Here is a 16,010-nt window from a genome sequence, read left to right as displayed (position 1 = left end):
AAGCTTTAGGAGGGATTAAGAGACCATTTCCATGTCAGATTTCTATGAATAACCAAGAGACCTTTACAAAACAAATCTCAGCTTTATTAAGCCAGTGTTCATTGTGCAATTACAGCCTTGGAAGGGGAGCTCAGCCCTTGCTGTGGCATTGTCACACACAGGGAGGTTTCTAGCAGGTTCTCTCTCCCCTTGCAGCTGCACTGAGGGCTGAGCAGCCCGGGCAGCTGAACTCCAGGGAGCCAAAGCCTGGGACTAACCAAGCCCAAGGAGAGGAGAGGGTGAGGGCTGTAAAAACAACGGAGCTGCCACGGGAGTAAAGCTCTGCCTGGCTTTGGTTTGTGGGGCTGATGTTGTGCAGGGCGTTTGTGCATTGACAACTAAAGGGAGCAGGAAACAGAAGCTCGCAGCACTGGTGATGCCCCATGGTAATGTACACTGGGTGTGGGAGCAGGAGCCTCAGGCCTTCCCTCGCCTCCTCCCAGCTGGAATGATCCAGAAACACCCCGAGCAGACTGCAGGGATGGATCCTGGCACTGTGCCCCTGGCCACAGCTGGTCACTGCTCCCCAGAGCTGCTGGCAGGGCAGAGCCTCCTTTCCTGCTCACTCTGCTGGTCTCTGGCTCTGAAGTGCAGAAAAGAGTAAAAGAGCCCTTCTGGTTCTGCAAGAGAGAGAATTCCAGGTGAGGACTGGCTTTGTTTCACTGCCCTGCTCCCTGCAGAACGTGCTGCTAATGAGCAGCAGTGGGGCAGGGACAGCTCGGATCCCTTTGTGGCTCCTACAAAGGGCAGTGACAGCACTGACTGCTGGAATGAGCCTCTTTGGAGTCTGCACAGCTCTAACTCGCATTTGTCTCTGCTGTTAATCCACTGTCCTGATCAAACAACCTCGTCAGCAGAGACTGGCACAGGACATGAGAGGAGGGAGCTCACTTGATGTCGCTTTTGAGGAGAGCTCTGCCAGCAGGAGCTCACCTTTGGGACATTCCTCAGAGCAGGATCCAACAGCAAAGCCTCTCACTGCTCACACACAAAGTGGTGCAAATGATAACAGGGTTGAGCCAAACTGTGGCCAAACAGGATCCAACCTGGATTATTTTACTCATTGTTTTACAAAATGAGCATCTCTGGGCTCTGCTCACAAAGACATTCGAGCCTGCCCGGGCCAAGTCTGGGAAAGGGACGAGCTGCCTGTGCTGAGCCCTGGAGCTGCAGCTCTTGTCAGCCCTTTGCTCGTGGCCACAGCTGAGACCTGGCTGAAGAGCCCCAATCCCAGCTGAGGGACAGGTTTTGCATCACTGTTTTTCCCATGAATAGCTTGGAATCCTTGCCGAGTTTGGTATGACAAACCCACGCTTGGCTCCCTCTCTCACGTTCCTGGGCAGCCTCGGTGAGATGTAAAAGCTGGGCTGTGAGTCAGGGGCCCGGCCCTGGTGGAAGCTGAGAGCTGAGTCACGGCTGGAGAGGTGCTTTGGTGAAAGGCTTCACAAAAAACACGGCTTCGTTTATTTCGTGTACAGTCACTGTGCTGGCTGTGCCTTTCCCTTTTGCCTGCCCTAATTGGATTAATTAAGAGCAGCTGAAGACTGGACTGCAGGGCACTCACCTCTGAGCATGTGGCTGCCTCCATCACATGATCAAACAAACTCCAGTTTGCCCAGTGCCACAGTGAGACGAGTGTTTACTGGCTTTCATTGGAACAAGAACCTCTGACTTGAAATGACTGGTTGGGGGTGGGTGAAAGGGAACAGAAAGAAGAGAAATAGCAATTATTTAGGATCATTCTGCAGGGGAATTGTGGTGTCAGTGTAGAGAACATCAGCTGTCAGAGCAGGGCTGGGTGCAGTCCCTGCAGCCAAGGCAGGGTCTGGTCTCAGCACCAGCAGCTTGAGCCTCTGGTAACTTGTGGAAAACCAGTGTGCTCCAGTCCATGGGAGCTGTGCCACCCAGCCTGGGCACCCTGCTCAGCCGTGCTGGGACAGCCAGCAGAGCCTGGGCTGGGCACAGCTTCCAGCCAAACCAAGCTCATCCCTCCCCTTCTCCCTCCACCTGGCCACAACTCCCGTGCCAGGCGCCTCCTTCCATTTGCTGGAAGTTAGTGGGAATGACTGGATACCTACTGGGATTTTGAAGACTTTTTGAGCAGCACTGTCTCGGAGCAGGAGGACGCCTTTGTCTTCTCATGGCCCACACAGGAGGGGCTGCAGCCACAGGAGCTCCTGCCCGGGGGGCTGTGGGTGTCCGGCAGGGCCAGGCTGCTGTCCCTGGGCAGGGGTCCCTCCTCCGGGGGGCTGGGGGTGTCCGGCAGGGCCAGGCTGCTGTCCCTGGGCAGGGGTCCCTCCTCCGGGGGGCTGGGGGTGTCCGGCAGGGCCAGGCTGCTGTCCCCGGGCAGGGGTCCCTCCTCTGGGGGGCTGGGGGTGTCCGGCAGGGCCAGGCTGCTGTCCCTGGGCAGGGGTCCCTCCTCCCCCATTCCCGTGTCCTGCTGGGGCTGAGGGGGTTTGGGTGGGTTTGGGTGCCCCTGAGCTGCGTCCTTGTCATCGCTTGGCGCTGCTGGCGGGGGGGTCCCCGTGGGGCTGCTGGGCCTGGGGGGCTCTGGGCTCTCTGTGGCAGGGCCAGAGCCCTCGGCCGCCCCGTGGCCGCTCATGTGCAGCTTCTTCATGTGGTGCACGACGGCCGCGGCGTTGAAGGCTTGCTGGGGAGGGAGACAAAAGCCCCGGTGAGCAGCTGGCGGTGCCAGGACACGCTGTCCCCCCTCCCCAGGTGACAGCAGGCACAGCCCTGCCTGCACTGCCTGGTTGGGATGGGCACCCTCCTGCCATAAACACCACCTTTTCCATCGGGTGCGCTGGGAGTTCCCAGCTGCTTCCAGCCGAGGAGAACAGGCAGCAGCTGGAAATGACCCCCTGCCCTCCTGGGGGGGGCCTGTAGCTCCATGTTTGGGGTGAATCTCACTTTGCAGCAGGGAATATTGCTGCAAGCACCCTGTAAACATCGGCTGCAGGCAATTCCAGCTTTGGAGGATCCCGGGTTCTGGGTGCTCCCCCACCCAGCTGAAGCCCAGCTCGTGGTGGCTGACAGCAACTGGTATTTGTTGGTGAAATGGCTGTGGGCCCCCGGCAGCAGCCACTTACCCTCCATTTGCTCTTTGCAAAGTTTTTCTGGATCTGAGCACTGACAGATGGGTAGATGTCACGGTGAAGGGCTGTATTTCCATTAATCCTGCAGATGGAAGAGAAGAAAATGGGCTCGTAGGCAGATGGCATTTGTAAGGCATTCCACATTCTGGAAGCACTGAACTGCTTTGTACGTTCAATCAGCAATAATTAAACCCAAAGGAAAAACAGCAACAAAATGTAACACAAACACACACTTCAAAGCCTGGGAAAGCTCAGGGTGGGATTTCTCCTCTGCCTCTGTTTGTGGAGGCAAATATGCACAAATTGCATCTTTAATTATTCATGGTTTGCTTTCTTTGCACACAAGAAGGAGCCGGCCCGGAGCGCGGGGGAGGCGCTGACGTTCACGACGCTCGTGACGGGCTGGGGGACACTCCTGCTCTGGGGACACTCCTGCTCCTGCTCGCACGGAGCACAGCGAGCACACAGAGTCACACCTGGGGCCGCGGGACCCCCGTGGCCGCCCCGAGCTCACCAGGGGTGCCGCAGGGCCTCCTCGCAGGTGAACCTCGCGCTCGGGTTCTTCTCCAGTAAATGCCGGATGAAGTCCTTGGCTGTGTGGGAAAGGGGGAAAAAGCAGAGAGGGGTTATTGCCTCCTTCTTCCAGAGCTGATCCTAGCAGAACGTGGGAAATGCTGCTGGATGAGCTCAGCCCTGAGGAGGAGGGGTTTGTGTCGCTGCACCACGGGAGGTTCAGGGTGGATTTTGGGAAAAATTCCCTCACTGAAAGAGTGCTCAGGCACTGGAAGGGCAGTGCTGGAGTCACCGTCCCTGGAAGTGCTCAAAAAAAGTAGATGGTACTTGGTGGGGTTCAGTCAAAGGCTGGACTTGATCTTGGAGATCTTTTCCAACCTTAATAATTCTGTGATAACTCCAATAAAGGAAAATCCTTATAGTGACAGGCTCCAGATGAAAAAATATCAACTCTGGATGTACCAAAGTTCACTCTTAGATTGTGTGAGTTGGAGTTGAATTATTCACCTAAAAAATAACTCTAGAAACCATGAAGTGAAAACTGAGCAGATTTAGAAGTTGCCCTGAAGAGCTCTTACATCTCTCCTCTTTTTTTTTTCCCTTTGTTTGTCTTGCAGGAAGGATTGTGATGTTTGTTATTAAACCCCAGCACACCCCCTGCTAGGTTTGTTTGTTTGTGTAAAAGATTGATGTTGAAATAAGCCGTGAGGATGCTGCCTGCAGTGAGCTGTGCACAGGGCAGCTCCACGAGCAGCTTGGGCTGGTGAAGTGACAGGACAGAGGAAAAAAGTGGGGAAAAAACCGCAGTTTCCCTTCTTCCAGAATCACAGAATGGTTTGGGTTGAAGGAGCCCCCAAGCTGATCCAGTGCCACCCATCCCTGTCATTACCTGACTCGGAGATATCGTCCCAAAACGGTGACTCGAACTCGTAGTAGCCTTCCTTAATCTTCTCAAAGAGTTTGGATTCGGTTTCCTCATAGAAAGGAGGGTACCCACAGAGCCTGGAACAGAGCAGAGAGCCAGAGGCCCCTCAGTGCCAGCACAGAGTGGGCACAGAGTGGGCACAGAGTGGGCACAGGCTCCTCCGCAGCCCACGCGAGCGAGGAGTGGCAGCGGCGACAAGGAGAGCTCTGCCCCCTCTGCTCAGGGGATCAGCAAGGCTGCACAAAAGAGTTAAAAACTCCACTGCAGCAGCGAGAGGACAAAGCCACAGCTGGCACCGAGCTGAGCAGTGTGGGCGGAAACGAAACAAAAAGTACTCGGGAAGATGGAATGGTATTTGTAGGGAACCGGAGAAAAACAAAGCAGAGGATGAGGCACGGAACAGAGCAGGTGGGATCCCTTTCATCCCCGCTCCTGCACCCCCTTTAATTCCCGTGTTTGGGAGGAATTCGGCGCTGTGCTCCACAGAAAAAGGGCAGGTCTGGCCTCGCCCCCGCCCCGCAGAGCCCCGGGGGAGTCGGGAAAAGGAGCGGGATGCTGCTGCCTGCTGGTACTCACAGGATGTAGGTGATGACCCCGATGGACCAGCAGTCCACGGCCTTGCTGTAGGGCTTCTGGGCCAGCACCTCGGGGGCTGCAGGACAGCGAAACCAGAGGGCAGTTCTGAGCACTAATGAATTATCCAGCACTGGGGGAAGCAGGAGTCTCAGCCAGTCACAGCCCCATTTCCCAGCTGAATTGTTCTGCGGTTTTCGTATCTTTTTTATGCCATTATATAGACAGAGCCACAGACAATCTCTGCCTGCATGCTGAGGTTTAACCACAGAGCTGCATCCAGCCAATGCAGTCTGGTGGGAATTAAACAAAATCCCATTGCATTGAAATAATTTTTATAATTTTTTTTTCAATAAATATATTGCCCTTAAAATCACCCTTTTCTTTGCATTTTTAAAATACTGAGATTTTTCAGTCCCTATACTCATTTATAGGGTCTGTGCAGTGCATCTGTGAGTCCCGCGTTGTTATCAACATATTGATGTATTCCTTTCCCTCTTCCAGGCAATGTCCTGGATGTGCACAACCTCTTCTCCAGGAAATCCACCAGCACGAGCCCACTGCTGCCCCTTGGCTCACCCACGTATCCTGGAGTCCCACAGGCCGTGGACATGATCCCGTTCTGCTCCATTTTCGACAGCCCGAAATCCGTGATCATGATTTTGGAGTTCTCCTCGGGGGTGAGGTACAGCAGGTTCTCAGGCTGTGAACACGGTGACGTTTGTGGCAGGAAGATGGCAAAGAGGAGCCGGGAGGAGCAGGGAGGTGGGGACAGGGGCAGGGCTCACCTTGAGGTCCCGGTGCACGATGCCGTTCTCGTGGAGGTATTTGACAGCTGTCAGCACCTGGTGGATCACCAGGCTCGCGTCCTTCTCCGTGTAAACGCCCCGCTCCAAGATCCTGTCAAACAGCTCTCCCCCAGACACCCTGCGGAGAGGCCAGCTTAGAAAGAAAAGGACTGGGATAAACGCAAACAAAGCTGTTGTGTTGAGCTCCTGGTCCTTCCTCAGCAGTTTTTGGGAGGCTGAGGCTGATGGGTGCCCCTGGGTGCAATGCCAGGCTGCCAGGGGGCATTGCTGCTAAACCTGGGCAAAAATTCGGGTGAGGCTGCAAGGCAAGTCCTGCTAGGGCTGAGCTGCAGGTGGGCAGCCCTGCCTCAGGCTCCACTCCACAAGGGGCTAGAGGGTTTTGTTCTTTACTAAACCTGCAGTTAAGCAGCAGCAGCAGCCGGGTGCTCAGAGCTGTTCCCCGCTGCTGACACGGTGCCCATTCCATTTCTAGAAACCCTGCATGGCACAGCTTTAATTAGAAATACTTCTGTCTCTGCCCTGCTAAACTGCGAGGAATTTGCATAAATAGATCCAAACCGTGCTTCAGAAAGTTGCTGTTAGAATGGGGATGGGCCAAGGGGCCACAAGGAGTGTCCAGGCTGGTGCTGAAATCCCACACATCCCCTGCTCCTGCCCTGTCCCTCCTCTCTGGCCCCAAAGGAAAGGCTCTGCTGGAACTCACAGCTGCATGACCAGGTAGAAGTGGGTTGTGCTCTCATAAATATCTTCCAAAGTCACGATGTTTTCATGCTTTATCCTGCAAAGGGAAATGTGGGTCAGAAACAAATCCTGGCAAGGACAGAAGGGGGAAAACCCGGCAGTAATCTGCTTTAATCACCAGGGACAGTTCACTGGGATGTTCTGCGTGGCAGAGGATCATTGATGCCCATCCAATTCCTTTTGGAGCACCAGGCACCATCAGTGGGGGCACCAGACCCTTTATTTAAAGTTCCCAGCACATCAGGAATGCTCCTTGCACTGTCCCACTCACTTTTTCAGCACTGCTATTTCATTCTCCAGGCTGCTGTCCCTGTTGAGAGGAGACTTCTTGATGCATTTCAGAGCAAAGAGCTTGCCAGTGCTTTTCTGCTTCACCAGGAAAACTTCTGAGAAGGCACCTCTGCAGAGAGGGGGAGAAGCTGCATTTCAGTGGGTGCTGGCAACGGGAGGGACTCACTGAGGGGAAACAGCACAGAAAACTGCACTGGGAACTTTATGTGGATGCTGATTCTAAAGCTGAAACTGCACTGGAGCAGCCCCAGATGTAGGGTGTTCAAGGCAATGTAACTAAAACCCCACATTTTTTTTCTGTAGAGAAAACGTTAATTCTGCCCAGCCCACCATGGAGCTGCAGTTTGGGTTGTGCCACCCAACATTCTGCACCTCTGAAATGCAAAACAGCAGGAGAACCCCAGTTAATCTTTAAACTCAGCCTCTGCTTGTTCTCCTGCCTGCAGAGGCTGCTGTCCCCGTGTCCCCTCGGGGACAAAGTGACAGTGTCTGCTCACCCCGAGCAGCAGCAGGTATTTATAACCTGCCTAAAACCCCAATCCTGTCACAGCTTTGTCCCGGCGAGCTGAGCACGAGGCTGGGGCAGTGACAGTGACACTGGGCCAGGCCAGTCCTCACTAATCCTCATCAAGCCTTAATGAAGCAGCTCCTTAATTGGGGGCCGTTAAATGGGACTTGCTGTGAGTCTGCAAAGCCCTGCAGGGAGCTGAGGGCAGGGCAAGGAAGGGCAGTGCTGTGGGGGAAAGTGATAACAACTTTGAGGTGGTTTTAAGTCCCAGATCTTCATTTCAATTCTTCAGAGAGCTGAAGCAATGCATGTGGGAAAAATCCCAATTTCTAGTGCTAAATTTTCCTATTAAAGCAATAGTAGGAAATGAACAACCTACAAATCAGCTGCTGGGGCATCTGTTCTACATCTCTGTCCCAAACAGTTTATAATAATTATACCCCTTATTAAAAATGATGAATCAACAAGTGGGCTAGGAGAGAACAAAGCTTTTTCTAACCTCATTCCTTTAGCAAAAGCTGCTGGATAATTCAATTAATCTCTGAGGCTGACAAGGCACAGGATTTGGAGTAGCTGCTTCTTTGGGAGCTTTCTCATGGGCTCAGAAGTCACAGAAAATTTGTCCATGACAGAACTTGCTGGTGGAGGTAATTCAATTCCTCCCCCACAACCTTGGCAATGTTTTGTTGTCTCATCCCCATGAATAGGCAAATGAAGCTGTTAACGCACAGGGAAGGATTGTACAACTCCAGCATCCTTGTTTTTGTTTCATTCCCCAACTGAGTCAGGGTTCCTGAGCTAAATATACAACTTGTTATTGTCATTCTCTGCCTGCCAGCCCCTGACCTTGCAGTGCTCCTTGCAGGAGCAGCAGGAGAGGGGCAAAAACCTCCCTGTGCAAGAGAGGGGCAAAAACCTGCCCGTGCAAGAGAGGGGCAAAAACCTCCCCGTGCAAGAGAGGGGTAAAAACCTGCCCGTGCAAGAGAGGGGTAAAAACCTCCCTGTGCAAGAGAGGGGCAAAAACCTCCCTGTGCAAGAGAAGGGTAAAAACCTCCCCGTGCAAGAGAGGGGCAAAAACCTGCCCGTGCAAGAGAGGGGCAAAAACCTCCCCGTGCAAGAGAGGAGTAAAAACCTGCCCGTGCAAGAGAGGGGCAAAAACCTGCCCGTGCAAAAGAGGAGTAAAAACCTGCCCGTGCAAGAGAGGGGCAAAAACCTCCCTGTGCAAGAGAGGGGCAAAAACCTCCCTGTGCAAGAGAGGGGCAAAAACCTGCCCGTGCAAGAGAGGGGCAAAAACCTCCCTGTGGAAGAGAGGGGCAAAAACCTCCCTGTGCAAGAGAGGGGTAAAAACCTGCCCGTGCAAGAGAGGGGTAAAAACCTCCCTGTGGAAGAGAGGGGCAAAAACCTCCCCGTGCAAGAGAGGGGCAAAAACCTCCCTGTGCAAGAGAGGGGCAAAAACCTCCCCGTGCAAGAGAGGTTGTCTGGGGCTCAGAGGGGCTGGAGGGAGGGCAGGGGGCACCTGGAGCTGTGCCCGGGGCTGTTTGGGAAGTCTGAGCCAGGAGTGGGAGCAGCAGCAGCAGCAGCCTGGGCACCCCGGGGCTGCTCCTGGCCTGCCCCAGAGCAGGCGGTCCCCGGGACACTGGCCAGGGCCAGGAGGGCCTGGGGGCCCATCTGGGGCTGCTCCTGCCCCGGGCACAGCGCTGTACTCACGATCCCAGGGCCTCCATGAAGATGAAGGTTTTGCGGATGTTGCTGGTCTGCTTCTTCCAGGAGCCGCTGCCATCCTCCTCCTTGCGCCCCATCTCCTCCAGAGTGGAAGCAGGAACGCTGCGAGGAGGAGGAGGAGGAGGAGGAGAGGTCACTGGCACGGTCTGTGTTTGCAGCAGCCCAGGACCCCCCAGCCACAGCTGGAATCACAGCTGGCCAAGGCCTGGGGGCTGTGAAATGCTCCCCAAACCCCTTAGAGATCGGGTCTGGGGACTGGAGGGACACTGGAGCCTGAGTCAGGAACCTGGAGACAAGGGAAAAATAGATATAAAAGTGACCCTGGGAGCGGGGAGCATCCCCTGCCCAGGGCAGGAAGGGAGCCAAGGGCTGTGGGACACAGCTGAGCCTTCAGGAGACAAAGCAAAGGCTTTCATGGATGTTTTTTTGTCCCTTTGGAAAAGGCAGAAGTATTAAAGCAGAGAAAAAGCTGAAAGGTCTTTTTTCATGAGAGACTGCTTAGATATTGGATTCCTCCTGAACCTACTTTATCTCCTTAATTAGCACGTTTGCAGGGTTTTCAGCTCCTTGACACAATTTTTAAAGGTTAATTTAACATTATTGAAACCAAAATTGACTCAATTGTAAACAGTTGAAGCCTTCAGTCCATAAAATCACCGCAGGCCTCATGAACTTGATCTTTATTTACCTCTTTCTGATGCCTGTGTAACTCACAGAAATACAGCTGCCTCTGGAGCCCAGCCTTATCTTGCTCTTTGAAATCAGGGAAGGTCGAAAGTCCTTCACAAAAATGCTGATCAATCAGTAGAAAACTTTCTGCCAATTATTTTAAGTTCCTAAATAACGTTTTCTTTGCAGTCATCTGCCCCTCCCAAACCTACAGATCTGGACTATCACAGAAAGAGAATTTTCTGGCAGAGACATTGAGCTGGTGATGGCAGGTGAGTTTTATCCACTCTAAATAATTATCGGGCCTGGCAGGGTGGTGCTGAGTGACAGGGAAAACTGAGAGGAGCTCTCCATTCCTCTCCCTGCTGCTGTCAGCCAGAGAATATGAGGTGAAAAAAGAGAATTAGAAGCCCAAGTAGGTCAGCCTGGCCCTGGGGACAAGTGGCATTTTGGGCTCCTGTGCTAGCTGGGACCAGCTCCGTGGGACAGAGGGCACAGGGTGGAGAAACCCTCCTGCACTGGCAGAGGTGAGCGTCCCCAGCTCTGGGGGACAGTGGGTGATGGACACTCCCTTCTGAGAATTTGGCCCATCCAAGCCCAAGGCTTCAGTTTGCCCAGTCCTGGCTCGTTTCAGCTCCATTCCCGGAGCATTTTGATGTTGAATTCCTTGTGAATTCAGCAAGCTGCCTATTTTAAAGGGAATTTTGCTCCCAAGGGAAGGTAGTGTCATGTTTTCCTCATTCTCTGTGAATCATGTGCCCGTCTCAGAGCTGCTCCTGCTGTCACCTGGTGCTGGGGACAGGCTGCAGGAGCAGCTCTCACTCCCTGCACGTGGAGCTCATTTCTTGCTTTCTCACTTTTCCTATGCCATCAGCAGCAAGTCATTTCCTGCCTGCCCTCGCCTCTCTGCGAGGAAGGGGAGTAAATGCTGCTATTCTGGGAGCAAAATATTGGAATGTTGGAGCTCCTGAGATGGAAAGCTGCCCATGGCAGGGGGTGGGAGGGAAGGATCTTTAAGGTCCCTTCCAACCCCAGCCGTCCCAGGATCCCAGAAGCGCTCAGGTGATGGACCCGAGCCCGCTCTGCTCCTTCCCCGTGGCTTTTCCTCTTTTGGTACAAGGGAAGAGCTTGCCCCGGGGAGGGTGCAGGACACAGAGGCCTCTCGGTGCAGCCAGGATTCTGGGGTCAGGAGAATGGGAATTCCCTGGGTCTCAGGGAGCTCACCTCTGGCTCTCACTCTGCTTGCATCACCTGTTGCACTTTGCAGCAGTGGGTCACAGTGCAACGTTTGGTGAATTCTTGTTTGTCTTTTGTTATTTATTCAAGCTCTGGTGCAACAATCCCAAACCCCCAGACTGGTTTGGGTGGGAAGGGACCTCAAAGTCCATCCAGTGCCACCCCAGCCATGGCAGGGACACATCCCTCTGCCCCAGGCTGCTCCAAACCCTGTCCAGCCCGGCCTGGGGCACTGCCAGGGATCCAGGGGCAGCCCCAGCTGCTCTGGGCACCTGTGCCCTTCCCAGTGCCCTCACCTTTCCCACTGTTGGTGCCCAGCCCTGGCTTTGTGGAGGGACTCCCTCAGCTGGAGAAACTTCCCACAGGAGTGGGACCATGGCAGAAGTTGGGCAAACCCCTGGTGCTGGGACTGGCAGATTTCCTGCCCTGCTCTGTGCCCACGTGCACACTCCCACCCCTGTGGTGCCCTCCTTCCCCTGTCAGCTCCACCCTGACCCCGTCCAGCAGGGCCTGGGGACAGATCCCAGCCCCAGCCTCGGGATGCACACAGAGGGCACCCATGGGCACTTTGGAATTCACATTATTTTAAATAATTATTTAAATAATTCACATTCTTTTAACCCCTGATCCCAACAAGGGGCTGTGGTGCCCCTGTGCCCCTTCACCTCCTGGCAGTGCAAGCACACCAGTGGTGTGCCAGGGTGCCATGGCATAATTGAAAAGCTCATTAAGTGATGCAGGTGAGACCCTCTGGAGCTGAGAGTGAAGTGCATAACCCAGCTTTGAGTTGTGGAGCTTCCCCCTCGCCCACCACAACGAACACAGCAGCACGCAGGGCTTCAGCTGAGTTTGTGTCATGGACAGAGGAAAACAAACAAGTGTGATATCAATGTCTGACCTTTGGGCTCTCCTACAGCCTGAGCCAACAAACTGCTCTGCTCTGTCTGGTCCAGCTCGACACTGCTCAGAGTGCAGGGCTGTTATTATGACCTTGCCTAAATCTTTCCTGAGGAAATCTGTTCTGCTTCCACATCCCACAGCAACAAATCCATCTGCAGCCAGACCCTGCTTCTGAATGGATGCTCTGCATTAGCAGAATGATTGTAAGTCATGATTAACGGTCTCGTGACAAATTTCCATGTGCAGGGGGAACAGACATGCAGCTTTCAGGGGTTTGCCTTCGGAATGAGAAGTTTATAGGAAAAAAAATGAGAATACAAATTCAAAGGGCTTTGATTAAAAAAAAAATACGGCAAAGCAAGCAAATCTGCATGTGAATGAATGAATAAATGAATGAATGAAAGAATGAATGAAGTACCAGGGCAGCCTCTGTGTTCAGGGACAAAAGAACAAGAAATTGAAACCACGAGCTCGCCATTAGAAACAAACCCACGTCAAAGCTCCCGTATCCCCCCACCACGCCATCCATTCCAAGGCAACTTGGGCAACACTTGCAAAATCTCCATTTTCATTACAAATACCCCAGATTCCCTACAATACTCTGGATGTAAAATGCCAGGGACAGCTTTCTATGAAATCGCTGGATACAACACGAGTGCTGGAGGATACTACGGAGGAGAAGTCCTCTGGTGTTTCCCTGCTACAGGGTAAAACCAATTTAAAGCAAAGCGGGTGAGCAGGGGTCCCACCTGCTCCTCTGCAAGAGCAGGAGCAGCAAATGGCTCGCAAGGAAAGAATATTTTGCTTACCCAGGTCAGCACAGACAAAGCAACTCCTGTTGGCTGCTCGCGCTCAGCGCCGAGTCTGCGGGGATTAGAGCTCAGGAGGAGGAGGAGGAGGAGGAAGAGGAGGAGATGGAGCTGAGATGGTAACCAGGGAGCCAGCAGGGGCACGGGGACAATGCAGCAGGGCTGCAGGTGCCAGCAGGCTCAGGGCTGGAGCTCGGCGTGCAGCAGCCGCTCCTCCCGCTGCTCGGGCTGAGACATCCCCGGCTGCAAACAGAGCCTGCCTTCCTCACACCAACGGCTCCGGGGCTGGGAAACCGCCCCCATTCCCTGGGCATGGGCTGGGAGCTCTGTGGCACTGCCCTGCCTGGGACAGGGTGTCCCAGCAGGAGCTCCAGCACTGCCAGGGGATGCTCCTCACCGCCTCTGAATGGCACAAGCCCGTGGAGAACAATCATTGGGCACAGGTTAATCTCCATGCTCGCAATCTGGGGCTATTTTACCCCACACAATGGCTCTGTTTTGACTTTCAAAACCTCCCTGTGAGAGCCAGCTCAAGCACAGCACATATGAATAGAGGAAATATTAATAATTCCTTGAATCTTTTCTATGGCGTGGGATTTTTAGAGCTGGCAATAACAACTTTACTGAGTGCATTCTCAGTTGATTTACACTGCCATCTAGAATAATGCATGGAAAAAGTCCATATCATTGTGGAGTTTAGTTTTATGTCAGGAATAAATCAGCTCTGAGGCAATACTTGAAAATCACACTCTTTTTCTCAATATATTTTCCCTCAGTAGCTTGGTTCCAAGGCCAAGGCTCTTGGGTGTTGATCCCGTCTTTGCTGGGCCATCTCTGGGAACTCCCCCAAAATCTGGGGGATTTTGGTCAGGATTCCTGGATGTGGGTCTGCAGCTTTCCTTCAGTGCAAGGTTTGGGTGGAATTTGCATGGATTTTACCTTGAAAGCCACTGGAAGGCCTCACCTGTGGAGTGAGGGGGAGCCAGTCCCACTGCTGGGGGAGACACCAGGGTCAGAGTGATGTGAGAGGCTTTGTTAGGGGGGCTCATTGGGGGTTTATTGGGTTTTTTAGAGGGGTATATTAGGGGGGTTTATGGGGGGGTTTATTTGGTTTATTAGGGGAGTTTATTTGGATTTATTTATGGGGGCTTATTAGGGGTATTTAGGGGGGTTTATTAGAGGGATTTTTTAGGGGAGTTTATTTGGATTTATTTATGGGGGTTTATTAGGGGTATTTAGGGGGGTTTATTAGAGGGGTTTATTAGGGGAGTTTATCTGGATTTATTTATGGGGGTTTATTAGGGGTGTTTAGGGGGGTTTATTAGAGGGCTTTATTAGGGGAGTTTTGGAGGGGTTTAATAGGTTTTTTTGGGGGGGTTTATGAGGGGGTTCCCAGCCATCCTGGGATGGTTTGGAGGAGCTCGAGGCAGAGTGAGGAGCACAGAGGGAAGCTCTGACGTGCCAGCCCCCGGAGCTGTTTGGGGGGAGGTGGCTGGGCCTTGCCTTGCCCTGCAGAACTCGCTGTGAACGTGTCACAACCCCACAGCCGGGCCCTGCTGGGGATGGCAGGAGTCAGAGGAGGAGGAAACATTCCTGGGAAGAAGGAAGGAGAGCGGAGCCCTTCAGCTGCAGCTGCAGCTGGAGCTCAGAGCTCGGCCTTCAGGAGCACTCGGAGAAAAACACCAACAACCTGCAGGAGTGAGGGAAGAGCTCCCCGAGGGCTCTGCTGGGCAGGAATCGATGGAGATGGTGGCTCCTGGCCTCGCCTGGTGGAAATCTGGGCCGGCAGCAGCGCAGTTCAGGGACTCTCAGCCAAAGGCAGCAGGGAAAGCAGCACCGCTGGCTGTGCCGCGTGAAGCAGAGCCAGGGGTGGGAGGGAAACAGCAGAACCCTCAGCACAGCGGCCCCTCTGCTCGGGGGCAAGGTGCTGTTAGCCCCATCCCGGGGAGAAGCACCTGGAACACGCCTGGCAGGAAAGGAAAGACATCTCCTGAGTGTCGGGAAAAGGATGGAGAGGGACTTTTTACAGAGGCAGCTGGTGAGAGGTGAGAGGAGCAGGAGGAGTGGTTTTAAACGAAAAGAGGGAAGATTTAGAGTGGATGTTGGGAGGGAATTCCTCCCTGTGAGGGTGGCAGCCCCTGGCACAGGTGCCCAGAGCAGCTGGGGCTGTCCCTGGATGCCTGGCAGTGCCCAAGGCCAGGCTGGACAGGGCTTGGAGCACCTGGGGCAGGGGAAGTTGGAAATCGATGATCTTCAATATCCCTTCCCACCCAACCCCTCTGTGAGAGGGGAACAGGGCCCTTTGGGCAGGACCTGCGTGCCCGGGGGGTTCAGGGGGAGGATTTTGAGCCAGGACACCCTGAATGCAAACACACACTCAGGCAGGCCAGGGCCAGGGCTGGCAGTGCCCGGGCTGTGCTGGAGCCTGAGCCAGGGCTGTCATCCTCGGCTGCGGCTCCACCCGAGGGCAGTCCTGGCCCCCGGGGCCGTGGGTGGCTGGTGGCTGGGGCAGGGCTGGGTGACGGCTGCGCCCGATGCTCCTGAAGGTCTTTGCCAGCCCAGCGCGTTCTGTGGTTGTGTGCCAGGGTCTGGGACAGCCCCGCTCCGCCGGAGCATCCCGGGAGCTCCGGGCTGGTGCCAGCAGAGAGCACTGCAGCACAGCCAGTGGAGCACTGGCCTTTGGAGCGAGAGCAAACAAGGCAGGAGAAGCCCTTGCTTAAATAAAAGCTGTAAAAACACGAGTGATGCCGCTGGGATTGGAAGTTATTGCAGCAGAACTCCTTGAAATAAAGTGCATTTCAAGAACACGTTCTTCTCAGTCTGGGAGCATTGTTTGCTTTTCTTTGTTGCCCTAAAACAGGGGTTCTGTAAGGCAGGGAGGCTCCTTCATCCAGGGCACGAGTGGGAATGAGTTGAGGTGGGTCTGGATTCTTTGAGTCTGCATTGCTCAATTGGAAAGAGCTGCTCTTTTCTCCAGGCTTTATTTTTAAAACTTCAGTGCATAAATTGGTGAATGATTTACCCAAGGAGCTCAGTCCCAGGTTTTGCACGTTCTCCTTAACCTGGGAATTCTGGTCCTGGAGACAACCAATGTTATGGTAATCATTCATTTAAAAATGGTGAAGAATCATGTAATTAGCTGCTGATGAGCATTACTGTTAATTACCCTGTTCAGTGGCA

At 53.8% G+C, this 16,010-nt stretch overlaps 1 protein-coding gene across 1 annotated transcript; it reads right to left on the bottom strand.

The window, feature by feature from the left end:
• Positions 1-62: 62 nt before the first annotated feature.
• On the bottom strand, positions 63-13,057 carry CAMK1G (calcium/calmodulin dependent protein kinase IG). Its single transcript, XM_053998197.1, has 13 exons — positions 12,831-13,057; positions 9,202-9,318; positions 6,967-7,095; positions 6,658-6,732; positions 5,934-6,072; positions 5,725-5,848; positions 5,149-5,224; positions 4,537-4,649; positions 3,649-3,727; positions 3,129-3,216; positions 2,118-2,689; positions 1,604-1,720; positions 63-659 (listed from the first exon to the last, which is right to left on the bottom strand). The coding sequence occupies exons 2-12, from the start codon at positions 9,291-9,293 to the stop codon at positions 1,627-1,629; spliced, it is 1,581 nt and encodes a 526-aa protein (XP_053854172.1). The 5' UTR covers positions 9,294-9,318; positions 12,831-13,057; the 3' UTR covers positions 63-659; positions 1,604-1,626.
• Positions 13,058-16,010: the final 2,953 nt, after the last annotated feature.

This window comes from Vidua macroura, chromosome 24 (genome assembly GCF_024509145.1).
Source record: "Vidua macroura isolate BioBank_ID:100142 chromosome 24, ASM2450914v1, whole genome shotgun sequence".
Taxonomy (NCBI): domain Eukaryota; kingdom Metazoa; phylum Chordata; class Aves; order Passeriformes; family Viduidae; genus Vidua; species Vidua macroura.
Note: the sequence above shows the minus strand (reverse complement) of the source record. Positions and strands in the feature narration are given on the sequence as shown.